The 21,341-nt window shown below is 38.8% G+C and overlaps 1 protein-coding gene across 4 annotated transcripts in view; it reads left to right on the top strand.

The window, feature by feature from the left end:
- Positions 1 to 21,341, top strand: part of LOC133570252 (protein kinase C beta type-like) — a 123,547-nt gene that overhangs the window by 44,577 nt on the left and 57,629 nt on the right. For all 4 annotated transcript variants that reach the window (XM_061923065.2, XM_061923068.2, XM_061923066.2 and 1 more), the window contains exon 3: positions 9,685 to 9,767. In XM_061923065.2, the coding sequence (XP_061779049.1) occupies positions 9,685 to 9,767 (83 nt within the window). The remainder of the gene's footprint in view (positions 1 to 9,684; positions 9,768 to 21,341) is intronic.

Genomic DNA, 21,341 nt, shown 5'->3' with positions numbered 1-21,341 from the left:
GGCGTGGTTAAGATATATATATAAGGAATACTTGACTTTCAGTGAATTCTAGCTATATACATATATATATAAATAAATAAAAGAAATACTTGAATTTCAGTGTTCATTTATTTACACATATACACACACAGAACACTCATCTACTCATTGTTGAGTTAAGGGTTGAATTGTCCATCCTTGTTCTATTCTCTGTCACTATTTCAGAACACACACATTATACAAATATACATTATAAAATCAATAAGAAAACGGGAGCTCTAATTTCGGAGTCTGAATTAGGATCAGAAGTTCCTATATAAACATTGTGTACTCACGTTGCCATTTTGTATTGATTACTGCAGCTGTGCACTGGATTCATTCACAAATACAAACTACAACTCACAAACACTTTAGAGTTAGGCTCCACCATCAGAATGTGTACTTAAACTTATAAAGATCACATGGATATTATTCAGTGAGTTGATTCACCAAAACTAACCTGTTATACAGGAGGAAAAAGCACACAAGATGTTTCAATTGTTCACAGACTGGTCACGCTCATCAGAATGACAAGACACTTCCGGTCTGCAGGTGATAGCATTCAATTGGGAAGAAACGCCCAACTGCCCCCTACTGACCAATGTGAATACTGATAAATGTGTAATGACAGCTCCAAAAACGAATTCAAACCACAAAATAAAATAAATAAATCAACACAAAAATGTGACACATTATGGGTGGGTCACATATGCATGTACAGTAGATGGCAGTATTGTCCTGTTTAAAAGTGTCACAACATTGCTGTTTACGGCAGACAAACTGCTTTACGGTAGACGGAAACTTGACTGCTGTTGTGTGTTGTTACCGCGCTGGGAGGACGTTAATGAAACTGCCTAAAAATAAACCCACATAAGAAACCAAGAACTCGCCCTCCATCATTAGCTGTTTCTACTGTGGGAAAGCGGACGTGTGAACAGGCTGTCAACGCGTCACTCAGGTCCGCATGGAGCTGGAGGGGGCGTGGCCTCCAGCTCCGCCTGAATTTCGGGAGATTTTCGGGAGAAAATTTGTCCTGGGAGGTTTTCGGGAGAGGTGCTGAATTTCGGGAGTCTCCCGGAAAATCCGGGAGGGTTGGCAAGTATGACTTTGTAGCCAGTTCAGTTTTACTTTTGTTTTGCATAGCCATCCCTATGCTTCATTGCCTTTTCCTAGCTGGACTTGCCTTTTGTTCATTTTTGGTTGAAGCGTTCCATACCTTTTTACCTGCACGCTGTCTCCCACTGTGCTCTGCATATTGGGATCACGACAAACCATCCTCGACGCGTTCCGAATTCTACAAGGCAATGAACTACCTGGTATGGAGTTTTACATGGTTACTCTTACCGAGCTCTATACAGCACAGACACGAAACAACGGCACATTATTTTCAGATTATAATTACTGATTTGCAAATGATATTTTCTTGACCAATTAGGTGAAGTTGCATAATTTCCCACGGCACACCAGACAATATCTCACGGCACACAGTGGTTGAAAAACACTGGTATAGAGGAACTGGGCCCAGTGTATACTTGGGATTGGTATTGTGGATTCGATTTCCATGCATAAGGTTCTAAATCGAATAACCACGATGCAATCTGATCTGCACTCAATTATTGGAAATGTCTCAAATCTGTTAGAAAAGACAGATGTACTTTTTATCTTTTTTTGTAATCTATAAACAACTTTGGACCGTTTACATTTTCTTAAAAGTCTCAAAAGTGGCAAGTGAAAGTTTACTTGTGTTGCAACATTCCACGACTGCAAATTGCGTTAAAGAGGTCAAAATAGGATTATATCTTCTACGTGGTCTACATAACATGTGATGGTGCTTCTTTGCTCCAAATGTTGCATAGACAGAGGTGGGTAGTAACGCGCTACATTTACTCCGTTACATCTACTTGAGTAACTTTTGGGATAAATTGTACTTCTAAGAGTAGTTTTAATGCAACATACTTTTACTTTTACTTGAGTATATTTATAGAGAAGAAACGCTACTTTTACTCCGCTACTTTTATCTACATTCAGCTCGCTACTCGCTACTAATTTTTATCGATCTGTTAATGCACGCTTTGTTTGTTTTGGTCTGTCAGACAGACCTTCATAGTGCCTGCGTTTCAACAAATACAGTCACTGGTGACGTTCACTCCGTTCCACCAATCAGATGCAGTCACTGGTGACATTGGACCAATCAAACAGAGCCAGGGGTCACATGACCTGACTTAAACAAGTTGAAAAACTTATTGGGGTGTTACCATTTAGTGGTCAATTGTACGGAATATGTACTGTACTGTGCAATCTACTAATACAAGTTCCAATCAATCAATCAAAAGTGTGAAGGAAAAAAGACCCTTTTTTATTTCAACCGTACACCCCGTAAAAAGCCTAAAGACTGACTGCACAGTTCCTGTCTTCACAATAAAAGTGCCGCTCCATCGCGCCTGCGCTTTCAAAATAAGAGTCTCCGAAAGCCTGTGCAAACAAGCTAGCAAGCTACGGAGTTTGCCGCCAATGTATTTCTTGTAAAGTGTATAAAAACGAATATGGAAGCTGGACAAATAAGATGCCAAAAACCAACCACTTTCATGTGGTATTAGACAGAAAGGAGGAACTTTTTTTCTCCTCCATTTGAAAACGTGGACGTTTGTCATCACTACTGTCTGATTCCAATCAATGCAAGTCATCAGAATCAGGTAATACACCAACTTATATTCTTGTCTTCATGAAAGAAAGGAATCTATATGTGTTAAACATGCATGTATATTCATTAAAACACCTTTAACATGTAAACAAAAACGGCAACAAAAAAAAAAAAAAATTATATATATATATATATATATATATATATATATGATATGTGTGTGTATGTTACTAATCAGTTACTCAGTACTTGAGTAGTTTTTTCACAACATACTTTTTACTTTTACTCAAGTAAATATTTGGGTGACTACTCCTTACTTTTACTTGAGTAATAAATCTCTAAAGTAACAGTACTCTTACTTGAGTACAATTTCTGGCTACTCTACCCACCTCTGTGCATAGATGATGTTCTACACATCATCTTTCTGACAGTCTCCTCAGGATGCACTGTTTTGTGGGCGCTCTTATTTACGTGCCTCCACTTCGACTGCGTGATACTGGCACATTGTTGCCTGATGTTGTGTGTGTGTGTGTTTGTTATTGCTGCACTGCACGTTGACGTACTTGAATTGATTAAAGCAAAGTTTAGCTGGCAGACGTTGGCTAAAATTATAGTTAAATCTATTTTTTTTTAACAAGACTTCATCTCAGACTTGTTAGCTATCTAGCAAACTAACAATCTTACCGAGTTGAGACCGCATCCCCCAGATCAGTGTTTTTCAAACTTTTTTGAGCCCAGGCACATTTTTTGCTATGAAAAAATGCAGAGGCACACCACCAGCAGACATTATTAAAAAACAAAACTCAGTTGACAGTAAAAAGTCGTTGGATATGACTTTAAAGCATAACCAAGCATGCATCACTATAGCTCTTGTCTCAAAGTAGGTGTACTGTCACCACCTGTCACATCACGCCATGACTTATTTTGAGGTTTTTTGTGTTTTCCTGTGTAGTGTTTTACTTCTTGTCTTGCGCTCCTATTTTGGTGGCTTATTCTCTCTTGTTGGTATTTTCCTGTAGCAGTTTCATGTCTTCCTTTGAGCGATATTTCCCGCATCTACTTTGTTTTAGCAATGAAACATTTTTCAGTTGTTTTTATCCTTCTTTGTGGGGACATTGTTGATTGTCATGTCAGATGTACATTATGGATGCCGCCTTTGCTCCACAGTAAGTCTTTGCTGTCGTCCAGCATTCTGTTTTTGTTTACTTTGTAGACCAGGGATGCTCATTACGTCGATCGCGATCTACCGGTCGATCTCGGAGGGTGTGTCAGTCGATCACCAGCCAGGCATTAAAAAAATAGTCCTAAAAATGAGCGATCATAAATCTTCACTATGACGTCACTTGATTGACATTCACGGCACCCGAGGGTCTTCTGAGATGACGCTGGCTGCTGCCAGCTCATTAAAATTACCGACTGGAAGGCGACAAACACTTTATTTCAACAGACTCTGGCGCCGTACCTGTCGTCAAAACTCCGAAGACCGACTGCACAGTTGCACAATAAAAGCTCTGCTTCATCCTGCCTGCGCTACCAAAATAAGAGTCTCAGGAAGCTGGCGTGCACAAGCTAGCAAGCTACGGAGTTTGCCGACAATGTATTTCTTGTAAAGTGTATACAAAGGAGTACGGAAGCTGGACAAATAAGATGCCAAAAACCAACCACTTTCATGTGGTATTGGACAGAAAGGAGGACTTTTTTCTCCTCCATTCAAAAATGCGGACATTATCATCACCACTGTCTGATTCCAATCAATGCAAGTCATCACAATCAGGTAATACACCAACTTATATTCTTGTCTTCATGAAAGAAAGGAATCTATATGTGTTAAACATGCTTGTATTATCTTTAACCACCTTTAACTTAACAATATTAACTATGTGTTAAACATGCTTGTATTATCTTTAACCACCTTTAACTTGTTAACAATATTAACTATATGTGTTAAACATGCTTGTATCATCTTTAAACACCTTTAAGTTGTTAACAATATTAACTATATGTGTTAAACATGCTTGCATTATCTTTAAACACCTTTAACTTGTTAACAATATTAACTATATGTATTAAACATGCTTGTTTTATCTTTAACCACCTTTAAGTTGTTAACAATATTAACTATTTGTGTTAAACATGCTTGTATTATTTTTAACCACCTTTAACTTGTTAACAATATTAACTATATGTGTTAAACATGCTTGCATTATCTTTAAACACCTTTAACTTGTTAACAATATTAACTATATGTGTTAAACATGCTTGTATTATCATTAAACACCTTTAATGTATTAACAATATTAACTATGTGTTAAACATACTTGTGTTATCATTAAACACCTTTAACTTGTTAACAATATTAACTATATGTGTTAAACATTCTTGTATTATCATTAAACACCTTTAACTTGTTAACAATATTAACTATATGTGTTAAACATGCTTGCATTATCATTAAACACCTTTAACTTGTTAACAAAAACATATATTTCATAAATAAGTAAATATAAATGATATATATGAATGAGGTAGATCCCCACGACTTGATCAATTGAAAAGTAGCTCGCCTGCAGAAAAAGTGTGAGCACCCCTGGTGTAGACAGTTCAGTTTTAGTTTCTTCCCTAAGCTTCAATGCCTTTTCTTAGGGCAGGGGTCGGCAACCTTTACCACTCAAAGAGCCATTTTGACCCGTTTCACAAATTAAAGAAAACAATGGGAGCTACAAAACTCTTTTGAAATTTAAAATGAAATAACACTGCATACAACGTTGGTTTTTTTGCTTTGTGCTATGTATAAACCAGGGGTCTCAGACCCGCGACCCGCACCTTAATATGAAAATATAATGTTTTATATGAATGCCGCTTGACAGCGTCATACTTTTCAGGGAGACTCCCGAATTTCAGGGCAACTTTTCTCTCGAATGTCTGCTGATTTTCACCCAAACAATAATAATAAGGGCGTGCCGCGATGGCACTGCCTTTAGCGCCCTCTGCAACCTGTACAAACAGCGTGACAGCCCAGTTAGATGTTATATGAGGCCTCTGCAGACACACATGAGTGACTGCAAGGCATACTTGGTCAACAGCCATACAGGTCACACTGCGTCGGTTGAGGTGGCCACACTTTTTCTGCAGGCCAGCTACTTTTCAATGTACCAAGTGGAGGTGATCTACCTCATTCATATATATCAGTTATATTGATTTATTTATGAAAGAGAGGTGAACAAGTTAAAGGTGTTTCATGTTAATACAAGCAATTCCTTTCTTTCATGAAGACAAGAATATAAGTTGGTATGATTGTGATGACTTGCATTGATTGGAATCAGACAGTAGTGATGAGAGAAAAAGTCCTCCTTTCTGTCTAATACCACATGAAAGTTTGTCCAGCTTCCATACTCCTTTTTATGCACTTTACAAGAAATACATTGGCGGCAAACTCCCTAGCTTGCTAGCTTTCTGAGACTTTTATTTTGTTAGCGCAGGCAGGATGAAGCAGGGCTTTTATTGTGAAGACTGGAACTGTGCGGTTAGTCCAGGGGTCGGCAACCCGCGGCTCTAGAGCCGCATCTTTAGCACCGCCCTAGTGGCTCTCTGGAGCTTTTTAAATAATGTATGAAAAATGGAAAAAGATGAGGGGGGAAAAAAATATTTTTTGTTTTAATATGGTTTCTGTAGGAGGACAAACATGACACAAATCTCCCTAATTGTTACAAAGCACACTGTTTATATTAAACATGCTTCACTGATTCGAGTATTTGGCGAGCGCCGTTTTGTCCTACTAATTTTGGCGGTCCTTGAACTCACCGTAGTTTGTTTACATGTATAACTTTCTCCGACTTTCTAGGACGTGTTTTATGCCACTTCTTTTTCTGTCTCATTTTGTCCACCAAACTTTTAACGTTGTGCATGAAAGGTGAGTTTTGTTGATGTTATTGACTTGTGTGGAGTGCTAATCAGACATATTTGGTGACTGCAAGCTAATCGATGCTAACATGCTATTTAGGCTAGCTATATGTACATATTGCATCATTATGCCTCATTTGTAGCTATATTTGAGGTCATTTACTTTCCTTTAAGTCCTCTTAATTCAATTTATATCTCATGACACACTATCTGTATGTAATATGGCTTTTCATTTTTTGCGGCTCCAGACAGATTTGTTTTTGTATTTTTGGTCCAATATGGCTCTTTCAACATTTTGGGTTGCCGACCCCTGGGTTAGTCTTTAGGCTTTTGACGGGAGGTATGGTTGAAATAAAAAGCGTTTCTTGCCTTCCTGTCGGTCATTTTTTTTAATAATGATCTAGCAGCCTAACCTAATCTAACCTAACCTAGTCTTTAGGCTTTTGACGGGAGGTATGGTTGAAATAAAAAGCGTTTCTCGCCTTCCTGTCGGTCATTTTTTCTTAATAATAATCTGGCAGCAGCCAGCTTCATCTCACAAGACCCTCGGGTGCCGTGAATGTCAATCAAGAGACCAAAGTCACGTCTTGGTGAAGATTGATGATCCATCATTTTTAGGTCTACTTTTTTAATGCCTGACACTCTCTGCCATCGACTGGTAACTTGCCATCGAGGTAATGGGCACCCCTGATCTACATCAACAATATGAGTGTCTGGACAGGACAGATTGTAAAGAAGACAGGAACTGTGCAGTCGGTCTTTTGAGGTTTGACGGGAGGTACGACGCGAGAGTCTGTTGAAATAAAAAGTGTTCCTGGCCTTCCTGTCGGTCATTTTTTCTTAATAATGATCTGGCAGCAGCCAGCGTCATCTCACAAGACCCTCGGGTGCCGTGAACGTCAATCAAGTGACCAAAGTGACAATTTGGTGAAGAATGATGATCCATCATTTTTAGGACAAGTTTTTTGAAAGCCTGGCTGGTGATGGACTGACACACCCTCCACCGCTAGCTGGCCATCAACGTAATAGACACCTGGTGTAACAAATCAGATCGATTATTATGCATCATTACTGATGGGGGTGGTGGTCAGAGGTGGGTAGAGTAGCCAGAAATTGTACTCAAGTAAGAGTACTGTTACTTTAGAGATTTATTACTCAAGTAAAAGTAAGGAGTAGTCACCCAAATATTTACTTGAGTAAAAGTAAAAAGTATGTTGTGAAAAAACTACTCAAGTACTGAGTAACTGATGAGTAACATACACACACATATCATATATATATATATATATATATATATATTTATATGTCTTAATAAGGTTATCCAAAAAATAGTGCTCGATACCGTAGTAGAGCGCAATATATGTATGTGTGGGAAAAAAAATCACAAGACTACTTCATCTCTACAGGCCTGTTTCATGAGGGGGTTCCCTCAATCATCAGGAGATGAAAAATCTCCTGATGATTGAGGGAACCCCCTCATGTTCCCTCAATCATCAGGAGATGAAAAATCTCCTGATGATTGAGGGAACCCCCTCATGAAACAGGCCTGTAGAGATGAAGTAGTCTTGTGATTTTTTTTCCCACACATACATATATATATATATATTTATATATATATGTATGTATTTATATATATATGTATGTATATATATATATATATATATATATATATATTTATATACACATAAATTGATATATACAGTATATCATTTATATTTATTTAGTTTGCCGTTTTTGTTTACATGTTAAAGGTGTTTTAATGAATATACATGCATGTTTAACACATATAGATTCCTTTCTTTCATGAAGACAAGAATATAAGTTGGTGTATTACCTGATTCTGATGACTTGCATTGATTGTAATCAGACAGTAGTGATGATAACGTCCACGTTTTCAAATGGAGGAGAAGAAAAGTTCCTCCTTCTGTCTAATACCACATGAAAGTGGTTGGTTTTTGGCATTTTATTTGTCCAGCTTCCATATTCGTTTTCACACACTTTACAAGAAATACATTGACGGCAAATTCCGTAGCTTGCTAGCTTGTTTGCGCTGGCTTTCGGAGACTCTTATTTTGTAAGTGCAGACGCGATGGAGCGGCACTTTTATTGTGAAGACAGGAACTGTGCAGTCAATCTTTAGGCTTTTGACGGGATGTACGGTTGAAATAAAAACGTGTCTTTTTTCCTTCACACTTTTGATTGATTGATTGAAACTTTTATTAGTAGATTGCACAGTACAGTATATATTCCGTACAATTGACCACTAAATGGTAACACCCCAATAAATGTTTCAACTTGTTTAAGTCAGGTCATGTGACCACCTGGCTCTGTTTGATTGGTCCAACGTCACCAGTGACTGCATTTTATTGGTGGAACGGAGTGAAACGTCACCAGTAAGGCAGGCACTATGAAGGTCTGTCTGACAGACCAAAACAAACAAAGCGTGCATTAACAGATCGATAAAAATTAGTAGCGAGTAGCGAGCTGAATGTAGATAAAAGTAGCGGAGTAAAAGTAGCGTTTCTTCTCTATAAATATACTCAAGTAAAAGTAAAAGTAAGTTGCATTAAAACTACTCTTAGAAGTACAATTTATCCCAAAAGTTACTCAAGTAGATGTAACGGAGTAAATGTAGCGCGTTACTACCCACCTCTGGTGGTGGTGTCCTACTTGCAAAAGTAGATCAATTTGACTTTAGATTCCAGACATTGTGCTGCAGTCACAACACTGTCCTGTCTTTTGCCCTGGTCCTTGCCTTATAGGAGAGCATACTTGACAATCCGGAAGGTGAACCCATCGGCATGTAGAATAAAACCGCCCACACTTGTTTTGGTGTCACACTTTTCACTATCTTGTGTATCTCGGCACACCTTCAAACCAACCTTCCACGTCTGACGTGACCTCCTTCTGATCCTCTGTTGTGTTTTATATAAAGACGAGGATAAGTCCTGCCAAACCAACAGCATAAAAGTAAATACAGCTCTTTACAGGAAGTGGCTTATTGCGCAATGACTAATGGCACATGATTGACACATTGATTCATTGCTTTGTCTCTTGATTTCAGATTGCAAAAAAAAACAAAAAAAAACTAACGTTTAGTTTTTTTCTCTATTCACTATCAACAGTCTGCTGCTTTGTGGTCCACAAGCGCTGTCATGAATTTGTCACCTTTTCCTGTCCCGGAGCCGACAAGGGGCCCGCCTCAGACGTAAGTAAATCATATATACTGGTGTTTCCCACGGACCTGCACTTGGATGATGTCATAACCTCACTAGTCTAAAGTCTAACAGATTACTCTTCATTCACAATTGAAGTTAAAAAGTGGCTTTGGAGCAATCAAGGCTTCTCACACGGTCAATAAGGTGGCCACTATGATTGACACATCAACTTCATGTGTATTATATTTATCCATGAGAGAATTTTTGTTGTAAATTGTGAGGTGTGTGTGTGTGTTAAAATCATGGTTGTTTTGACAAATGATGACAGATGTGAACAAGAGCATGTATTGTCTTTGTGTGATAATTGTACATGATGTATGGTTGTGTTGTGTAATAAGTATGTGCAGGCCCGGCCCTAACCAATCTGGCGCCCTAGGCAAGATTTTAGGTGGCGCCCCCCCACATTGGCAGTGAAGTGTATATACTCACAAGAACCCGAATAGCTTTGTCTTTGACCTTTTTTTTTTTTTTACTTACAATTATACCTAATATATAAAGGGGTGGAAAAGTGACTATTACCTGCAGGGCAAACATTAGCTAACCAGAAGGCAATAACAATGTAAACAAAAAACACCTGCTTAAAAGATCTAATACAAACATTTATATGCACGTACAACACTTAGAACTTTTAGCATATCAGTATGTGGAATTAAATTATGGAATGGATTAAGTAAATAAGTCAAAAATTGTACTGATATGATCCAGTTTAAGAGGTTGTTCAAAATAATAGTGCTTACAGAGTACAAAGAAGAAGAATTATGAGAAATACTTTCAACCTTATTGAAAATAAGATATTCTTCATCTCAGTATGTTAATAATGACTGAATTAATTAATTAATTACATATTACAAAACTGTTGTATACTAATTCATAGATGTTATTTTATTATATAAAAAGGTCAGTAAATGATTCTATATATTTGTAAACGCTTTGAAGTGGGAAAGGGGTAGGATTAAATAAGCTTTGCTTCTTCCTACTCCTTTTCGGGCATGATGTAAAATGAAATGATATGAAATTGTGTGATGTATTATGATGTAAGTGTGTTCATGTTCCAAATAAACTAAAGAAAGAAAGAAATGTCCCTGAGGAATGTAAGGTGGGAGTACTGTAATTACCTAACGTTACATTATTATTTTCCATAACAATTTAGCCCCCTCCACAATATTAACCCGACGTTAAAACAGAACTAGCTATTTATTGATTAGCAATTGCCGACTCATGTAACATTAGCTTAATGCTAAAAAGCCAGGTTACTATCACATTCTGTAACAGACAAATAATTTCATGTAGGCTAACGTTACCTACCTGCTACCTCTTGTCTTTTCTCGTTTCTCCTCCTCTTCTTTTCTCTTTTTTCTTCCCTGGGCACCTGACAGTTTTGGCATCTTGTGTTGATTTTTTGATGTGGTGACGTACAAAAAGAGTCATGATACGGGAAGGGAGGGGGCGCACCGTGCGGGGGGAGGAGGGGGGGGCGTAATGTTGTAACAAATAATATTTCTATTAAATAGGCTTTACTTTGCATTTTAATTAACGTGGGATTATTTGTTGTATTTAGAAATAATAGTACCAACTTTTTTTTTCTTTTTTTTTCTCCAACATTTGTGGCACTGGCGTGGCGCCCCCTGATGGACGGCGCCCTTAGCATTTGCCTATACGGCCTATGGCACGGGCCGGCCCTGAGTATGTGTCAATGAAAGGACATTTTATGACTTTTCTTAATTTGATTACATGCTACAGTATGATTTTATTGTCATTTTATTGCATGATTTTTGTATCCCTTTAATTTATGTAGCCAGGGACTGCAGATGGAAAGTAGCTATTTAGCTATAATCTGGTACAGAACATATCTGTCTTTGAGCTTAACGTTTCTGTGCATTGTCCCTTCAAATAAAGACACAACTAAACTAAACTAAACGTGGATATTGATGAGCAATGGTGCTTTCATGTTGGAGTCGCCTTAAGTCTCCAATAAGACCGCATTTGGCACTAGGCATTACCGGTAGATCAAATAAAATACAATCTTAAGAGGTCTGAATAGATTCAAGATTTGATCGTTTTTATTGTCAATTCAACATGATGTACGGTAGGGGTGTAACGGTACCGGTACCTCGGTTTAGAGGTCACGGTTCGGTTCATTTTCGGTACAGTAAGAAAACAACAAAATAAGAATTTTGGGGTTATTTATTTACCAAATTTGTAAACAATGGCTTTATCCTTTTAACATTGGGAACACTATAATAATTCTGCCCACGTTAATCAACATTAAACTGCCTCAAGTTGTTGCTCAGATTAAATAAAATGACAAAAGTTTTCTTCTAATATAAAAAGTGCAACATTAAACAGTTTCAAGTCAACTCATCATGCTTCATTTATTACAGCATTTGGGAAGCCTGTAGTTGATTTTTATTATGTAAATGTTATATTTTTATCAACATGTGATGGCAGGGACCCTGCCATTCAAAACTAGGCTGCTGCATTACTAATGATTAATGTAACTATTGCTGAAAAAATAGTACAATAGCAATAGGAGAGACTATTCATCCCTGAAGTTCATGTAGGCTTAATGATGCACTTACATTATTATATCAACTATCAGAGACAGAAACTCTTCTTTTAACATAATGTCCTTTTTTGCTGCTTCAACACAGCTCAATCAACACAGAAAAAGGTAAAGTGAAATAACAGACAGACAGGGCTTTGCTGTCTGTAACACACACACCGCAAAATGAGCTAACGTTACGCTAAAAGCGAATTAGCCTTCACCTCAAGCCAGGACTGCGAGCGAGCTGAGCTGCCTTTTTATATTTCTAGAAGGTCAACGGACTCATAGTGATGTTACTAGTAGTTGACTGGGAGGTGTTTATTATCATTTGGGGAGAGTCCGCTGCCTGATGATTACCTGCTAAACACTAAGCACTGACTACATGCGCTCTGAATACGCACTGCTGATTGGCTGTTACCGCTCTGTTTGTAACCAATCAGATGGTTGTGTGGGTGGGACAATGCTGGGTGTGTGTAGAGGACTGACAGAGACAGAGGCAGAAGGAAGCAGAGGTGGCTACTTAATATGTTCGTGTGGAAACTTGTTCGGTACACCTCCGAACCGAAACGAAACCCCCGTACCGTAACGGTTCAATACAAATACACGTACCGTTACACCCCTAGTGTACGGTAAAACCTTCATTTACCAACTGAATTGGTTCTTGAACAGGGTTCATAAATCGAAATGTTTGTATAGTGAAGCAAATTTCTCCATAAGAAACAATGTAAATATGACTAATGGATTGGCAGACCGGGGTGGTGGTTCCTCTCTTTAAGAAGGGGAACCGGAGGGTGTGTTCCAACTATCGTGGGATCACACTCCTCAGCCTTCCCGGTAAGGTCTATTCAGGTGTACTGGAGAGGAGGCTACGCCGGATAGTCGAACCTCGGATTCAGGAGGAACAGTGTGGTTTTCGTCCTGGTCGTGGAACTGTGGACCAGCTCTATACTCTCCGCAGGGTCCTTGAGGGTGCATGGGAGTTTGCCCAACCAGTCTACATGTGCTTTGTGGACTTGGAGAAGGCATTCGACCGTGTCCCTCGGGAAGTCCTGTGGGGAGTGCTCAGAGAGTATGGGGTATCGGACTGTCTGATTGTGGCAGTCCACTCCCTGTACGATCAGTGTCAGAGCTTGGTCCGCATTGCCGGCAGTAAGTCGGACACGTTTCCAGTGAGGGTTGGACTCCGCCAAGGCTGCCCTTTGTCACCCATTCTGTTCATAACTTTTATGGACAGAATTTCTAGGCGCAGTCAAGGCGTTGAGGGGATCTGGTTTGGTGGCTGCAGGATTAGGTCTTTGTTTTTTTGAGGATGATGTGGTCCTGATGGCTTCATCTGGCCAGGATCTTCAGCTCTCACTGGATCGGTTCGCAGCCGAGTGTGAAGCGACTGGGATGAGAATCAGCACCTCCAAGTACGAGTCCATGGTTCTCGCCCGGAAAAGGGTGGAGTGCCATCTCCGGGTTGGGGAGGAGACCCTGCCCCAAGTGGAGGGGTTCAAGTACCTAGGAGTCTTGTTCACGAGTGATGGAAGAGTGGATGGTGAGATCGACAGGCGGATCGGTGCGGCGTCTTCAGTAATGCGGACGCTGTATCGATCCGTTGTGGTGAAGAAGGAGCTGAGCCGGAAGGCAAAGCTCTCAATTTACCGGTCGATCTACGTTCCCATCCTCACCTATGGTCATGAGCTTTGGGTTATGACCGAAAGGACAAGATCACGGGTACAAGCGGCCGAAATGAGTTTCCTCCGCCGGGTGGCGGGGCTCTCCCTTAGAGATAGGGTGAGAAGCTCTGTCATTCGGGGGGAGCTCAAAGTAAAGCCGCTGCTCCTCCACATGGAGAGGAGCCAGATGAGGTGGTTCGGGCATCTGGTCAGGATGCCACCCGAACGCCTCCCTAGGGAGGTGTTTAGGGCACGTCCAACCGGTAGGAGGCCACGGGGAAGACCCAGGACACGTTGGGAAGACGATGTCTCCCGGGAGGAGCTGGACGAAGTGGCTGGGGAGAGGAAAGTCTGGGCTTCCCTGCTTAGGCTGCTGCCCCCGCGACCCGACCTCGGATAAGCGGAAGAAGATGGATGGATGGATGGGCTTCCAGCCTCAACAAAAGTCCATATTTTAGTGAAAGTTTGCACACAATTGCAAGTGCTATACTGTACTGTATATCAAACATAACAAGGGAGATGAATCAACTGTCTCTTTATTAACAAGCTGCTGTCCTCTGTATGCTGTATCCTCCTACCGTGTGTAGTGAAGCATGTTTAGCTATTCCTCATCCTGCAGTGATAATGCTACGTCTAAGAAACAAACTTTATTTGTCGCCATGGAGGCCAGGATTAGTGATTTAGAAGTAGCTAAAACACTGTGGATGGATGTTAGCTGCATGTCTTAAAGCAGCTCTTCCTGAGGGTGTTTCAATGTTATAACTTCACCTTTATCTTTACTTTTTACACCAAAATGCGTCCGTTCTCCCTTTTCTGTCTACACTAGAGATGCGCGGATAGGCAATTATTTCATCCGCAACCACATCAGAAAGTCGTCAACCATCCGCCATCCACCCGATCTAACATTTGATCAGAACCGCATCCGCCCGCACCCGCCCGTTGTTATATATCTAATATAGACGATGCAAGGCATTAGTGAGGTTAGAAAGCTTTTGCCTGTTAAAGAAAGGAGACTGATCCAATGCAGCACAGACATTCGCGTGGCACGCTGTCACGACCCAGACGCACACCAGTGCGCAATCATATGGGAGCCGCGCTGAGCGCACCTCCAAGCGCGTCTCGCTGCCGGCGACGGCCGGGTATGGGCCCGACGCTCCAGCGCCATCCATTTTCAGGGCTAGTTGATTTGGCAGGTGGGTTGTTACACACTCCTTAGCGGGTTCCAACTTCCATGGCCACCGTCCTAGCTGCTGTCTATATCAACCAGGGTGAGCCCCACCCCTTTCATGAGCGCACTGCGCGCGGAGTGACCCCTGTTACGCGCCCCCGGCAACGGGGGTGGCGGGCAGGTAAGCTGCGCGGGCGGAGCGCGCGGAGTGACCCCTGTTACGAGCCCCCGGCCACGGGGGTGGCGGGCAGGTAAGCTGCTTACCTGCTGCGCGTGACGCCGGCCGCGGCGAAGGCGGACGAGGCGGGGTGTCGGTGCGGTGGGCGCGGTGGTCACCCTGGACGTGCGTCGGGCCCTTCTCGCGGATCGCCTCAGCTACGGCTCCCGGTGGGGCCCTCTCGGGGGAAGGGGCCTCGGTCCCGGACCCCGGCGAGGCGTCCCTTCTCCGCTCCGTAAAAGTGTCCATCTCTTTTTTTTTTCTTCTGTTGTGGCATATGCTGCAGGTGCCTGCTCGTTTTTCGTATGTGGGTAACAACATTTAACTATGTATATATATTTACCAATTGGTTTAACTGCCACCCGCCTGAATCTATTTAAAATCAATTTTTTTTTAATTTCAATCACCCGACCCGACCCGACGCGCGGATAAAATCTAATTTTTTTTAATTTCATCCGCCCGATCCGCGGATAATCCGCGGACTCCGCGGTTGTGCCCGCAAACCGCGCATCTCTAGTCTACACACTGTGTCTGCTTGTAAGTACTCTGTGTGTGTGCGCTGCCCAACATGCTCCTTTGCTCGTAAACCAGCAATGTCATTGTAGAGGTTGCCCTCTACTGGGTTCCTCGGACCACCACACACTGCCACGAGAGCCCGGATCAGGGGTACAACAGTTTTATTTGCATAAATGTGGAGAGGCTTTTGCTTTCCAGCACAGTCTTTCTCTTTGTTCGTGTCTCTCTCTCTCTTTCTGGCTCCCACTCCAACTCCAACAACGTGTCTCGCTCCGGCTGCTGCTAATAAAGGCGACAGGTGATTAGATAACAAGGCCCACCTGGGCCATCTACTCACCTGTCGCTGTCTTCGAGGCCGGTCCTGGCACACCCCGTTCCGCGGCAGGCCCGCATGCCACGCCCCCCTCCACAGTCATGATGTGACAGCAAAGTGGCGTCATGCCTGTTAAAAAAAAATATATGGCGAACCGGTACTTTTCAAACAGAGTATAGTACCGTTTTTGATTCATTAGTACCGCGATACTATACTAGTACCGCTATACGTACAGCCCTAGTACACACTAGTGATGGGTTGATGAGGCGTCATGAAGCGTTTCGACACATTGCAAAACTGTATTGATACTGTGTCGATACTGTGTCACTAAATACTGACATCTGCTGGACATTAAAAATCCCTACAGGCAACCTATGGACCGACTCAACTGACACTGATTTGATGCCCTAGTACAGGGGTCACCAACCTTTTTGAAACCAAAAACTACTTCTTGGGTACTGATTAATGCGAAGGGCTACCAGTTTGATACACACTTAAATAAATAAATATATTGTCATTTGTAAGTTACACGTAAGTGTGATTTAAACAAGAATAGCTAAATAAATACATTTATATATATAAAAAAATGGGTATTTCTGTCTGTCATTCCGTCGTACATTTTTTTTTCCTTTTACGGAAGGTTTTTTGTAGAGAATAAATGATGAAAAAAAAAACACTTAATTGAACGGTTTAAAAGAGGAGAAAACACGAAAAAAATTAAAATAAAATTTTGAAACATAGTTTATCTTCAATTTCGACTCTTTAAAATTCAAAATTCAACCGACAAAAAGAAGAGAAAAACTAGCTAATTTGAATCTTTTTGAAAAAATTAAAAAAATAATTTATGGAACATCATTAGTAATTTGACCTGATTAAGATACATTTTAGAATTTTGATGACATGTTTTAAATTGGTTAAAATCCAATCTGCACTTTGTTAGAATATTTAACAAATATATATTTCTAACAAAGACAAATCAGTATTTCTTCTAGATTTTCCAGAACAAAAATTTTAAAATGAATTCAAAATACTTTGAAATAAGATTTAAATTTGATTCTACAGATTTTCTAGATTTGCCAGAATAATTTTTTTGAATTTTAATCATAGTAAGTTTGAAGAAATATTTCACAAATATTCTTCGTCGAAAAAACAGAAGCTAAAATATTTATTATTCTTTACAATAAAAAAATTTAAAAAATTACTTGAACATTGATTTAAATTGTCAGGAAAGAAGATGAAGAAATTTAAAAGGTAAAAAGGTATATTTGTTTAAAAATCCTAAAATCATTTTTAAGGTTGTATTTTTTCTCTAAAATTGTATTTCTAAAAGTAATAAGAAGCAAAGTCAAAAATAAATGAATTTATTTAAACAAGTGAAGACCCATCCATCCATCCATTTTCTACCGCTTATTCCAAGCGAAGACCAAGTCTTTAAAATATTTTCTTGGATTTTCAAATTCTATTTGAGTTTTGTCTCTTTTAGAATTAAAAATGTGGAGCAAAGCGAGACCAGCTTGCTAGTAAATAAATACAATTTAAAAAATAGAGGCAGCTCACTGGTAAGTGCTGCTCTTTGAGCTATTTTTAGAACAGGCCAGCGGGCGACTGATCTGGTCCTTACGGGCTACCTGGTGACCGCGGGCCCCACGTTGGTGACCCCTGCCCTAGTATATACAATAATATAAACCAAGTCATTGTATTTCATTTAGGATTATTTCATATCTTCATTTAAATAAAAATATATTTTTATCTTTTTTAGATACAGTCAATAAATAATGTGAACATGTATCATAACATGGAAATCTAAGAGAACGTGTTGTGGATGATTGTGGACTGGGAATTTTTTTACAAAAAAAAAAGTTTTTCCGACGTATTACATTTTAGACGATTTCTCTTCTTAGTTATTATTTCTCCGGCTGTAGAAAAGAGCCGCTCACAGGGCACAGAGGAGGCGTCAGTGCGACACAGTTGGCGTATCGGTCACGTGACCAAAACAGCTCATGATCGGTCACGTGACTTTCTAAAAGCGGTACGCGCACTCACACAGGGTTTCGCTCTATGAGCTTGACGCATGCGCCGATGCATCGGTGTTGCCGGACCCATCACTAGTACACACTAACAATAAGGAAACTACATCGTGGTTTTATTAGTCGCTGCGGCGCGTTCTGTTGCTCCATCTACACAAATGGAAGCAACACACCTAAGTTAGCGTCATGATCATGAAAAACATAAGATAATGTTGCACCCTTCTAATGACACGGAGCAATAAGTCTTGCTTGTCAAAGTTGTTCCATCAGGTGGAGGTTCCACAGCCGTGGCATCAACACAGCTAGCTGACTGTCATTAGTCTTAATGCGCCTTTTTCATCAATGTGGAGTGAAAATAGCAGCATGTTTCCACTCAAACACACAGTGCTTATAGTGTGTTGGAAGGCAGGCTTGCTGAGCTGTGGAAGTGACGTCATCAGAGGAGTACAAGTCTCCGTTTGTGGCGTGCACACGCAGACGCTCGGCGGAAAGTTTTGGAACGCTACACTTTGCAAAAGTCTGCGTTTTTGAGGGGGAAAAAGTATGGAGAAGAGGACTAAAGGCAGAGACAAGTTAAGGAAGTATGGTGTGGCCTCGCATGATCATGTGTTCCAGCTCCTATGAAGCTGTTGAACAATACAAACAAATCAAAATAGTGCAAAGAACACAAGCACTTTAGCACTTTTCTGACACTTGATGTTGTCCAATGTCTCCTCCGGATGTTGCCATTTCATTACACTCTACTGTACTTCCTGTTTTTAGCCCTGCTCTGTTGTTGTTGTTTGTTTTAGTCATTATCTTCTTTGCCTTGTCAAGCAATAATGTAACACAATGCCCAAAACACATTTCCTTAACGGGACAATAAAGTGAGGTCAAAAAAGTTAAGGACCCCTGTTTTTATAGTAGTGTGACTCAACTAAAAGTGACAAGCAGCCATCCAAATACTTGCTTGAGTAGGCGTAAGTATTGTACTGACTTCAAGTACAGTACGCCGCTCCCAGTCTGTGGAACGCTCTCCCTGACCAAGGTAAACAAATGATTTTCAAGGTAAAAAAAAAATTTCAAGGTAATTTTTTTTTTTCAAGGTAAACATTTTTTTCCAAGGTAAAAAATCATTTTCAAGGTAAAAAAAAATTTTCAAGGTAAAACTTTTTTTCAAGGGTAAAAATGATTTTCAAGGTAAAAAATTATTTTCAAATTTTTTAAATTTTTTAAAAATGTTTTTAAATGTTTTTATTTATTTATTTATTTTTTTTTAAACTTTTTTACATTTTTTTAAAACAATTTTAAACAATTTTAATTTTTTTTTTATTTTTTTAAACAATTTTAACAATTAACTCTTTTTTTTAGGGTTAGAGTTAGGGTTAGGGTAAAAAAAAATTTAAAAAGTTAAAAATATTTAAAAAAAAATTAAAAATATTTTAAAAAAATTAAAAAAAATTGTAATTTTTTAAAAACAAATTTAAAAAATTGAAAAAATAAAAAAAATTGAAAAAATTAAAAACAATTTAGAAATGTTTTAAAAAATTAAAAAAATTAATTTTTTTTACAAAAATTAAAAAAATTAAAAAAAAAGTTACAAAAATTAAAAAAATGTTTTGAAAAAGTAAAAAAAAATTTTAAAAAAGTGTTTTAAGTTAAAACATGATTTTCAAGGTAAAAAATGATTTTCAAGGTAAAAAAAAATTTTCAAGGTAAAATTTTTTTTTCAAGGTAAACACATGATTTTCAAAGTAAAAAAAAAATTTCAAGGTAAATTTTTTTTTTCAAGGTAAAAAATCATTTTCAAGGTAAAAAAAAATTTTCAAGGTCAAATTTTTTTTTCAAGGGTAAAAATGATTTTCAAGGTAAAAAATGATTTTCAAATTTTTTTAATTTTTTAAAAATTTTTAAATTTTTTTTTTTTTTTTTTGATTTTTTTAAATTTTTAATTTTTTTTTTAACTTTTAAAAAAAAATTTTTTTTTTTAAACAATTTTAAACAATTTTTTTAATTTTTTGATTTTTTTAAACAATTTTAACAATTAACATTTTTTTTTAGGGTTAGGGTTAGGGTAAATATTTTTTTTTAAAGTTTAAAAAAAGTTACAAATATTTAAAAAAATATTAAAAATATTTTTAAAATAATTACAAAAAAATTAAAATTAAAAATAAATAAATAATACATTTAAAAAAATATATATATAATTTTGAAAAAATTTAAAAAAAAATAGAATTTTTTTTAAAAATTCTAGTTTTTATTTGTATTTATTTGTATTATCTTTTTATTTATTTTTTTTAATACACTGTAGCACTTTGAGGTTGTTTGCTCAATGTAAAGTGCTTTTTTACAAATAAAATATATTATTATTATTATTAAGTATTGAGAAACTTCAGATGTGTTTGTGGTCCTTGTCCACAGCTGGTAGGTGTTGGTGTGCAACACCTACCAGCTGTGGTAGACTGTGAGAGAGAGAGAGCGACTCTACCGTTACAGCAGGGCTAATGTTAGCACGTGTGGAGCTAACACGCAAACATCTACAACTTAGATGGTTGGAAGTAGAGATCTGACATTTTTAACTGATTTTTTTATTTTAATGGAACAAGTTAAAGGTGTTTCATGATAATACAAGCATGTTTCTTTCATGAAGACAAGAATATAAGTTGGTATGATTGTGATGACTTGCATTGATTGGAATCAGACAGTAGTGATGATAACCTCCACATTTTACAATGGAGGAGAAAAAAAGTCCTCCTTTCTGTCCAATACCACATGAAAGTTTGTCCAGCTTCCATACTCCTTTTTATGCACGTTACAAGAAATACATTGGCGGCGAACTCCCTAGTTTGCCAGCTTGTGCACGCTAGCTTTCTGAGACTCTTAGTTTGTTAGCGCAGGCAGGATGGAGCAGGGCTTTTATTGTGAAGACAGGAACTGTGCGGTCGGTCTTTAGAGTTTTGACGGCAGGTACGACGTGAGGGTCTGTTGAAATAAAAAGTGTTTCTCGCCTTCCTGTCGGTCGTTTTTTCTTAATAATGATCTGGCAGCATCTCTCAAAACCCTCGGGTGCCGTCAATGTCAATCAAGTGACCAAAGTCACATCTTGGTGAAGATTGATGATCGTTAATTTTTAGGTCT

The sequence above is a fragment of the Nerophis lumbriciformis genome, linkage group LG27 (genome assembly GCF_033978685.3).
Source record: "Nerophis lumbriciformis linkage group LG27, RoL_Nlum_v2.1, whole genome shotgun sequence".
NCBI lineage: Eukaryota > Metazoa > Chordata > Actinopteri > Syngnathiformes > Syngnathidae > Nerophis > Nerophis lumbriciformis.
The sequence above is the reverse complement of the archived record's forward strand: the minus strand, read 5'-3'. Positions and strand labels throughout refer to the sequence as shown.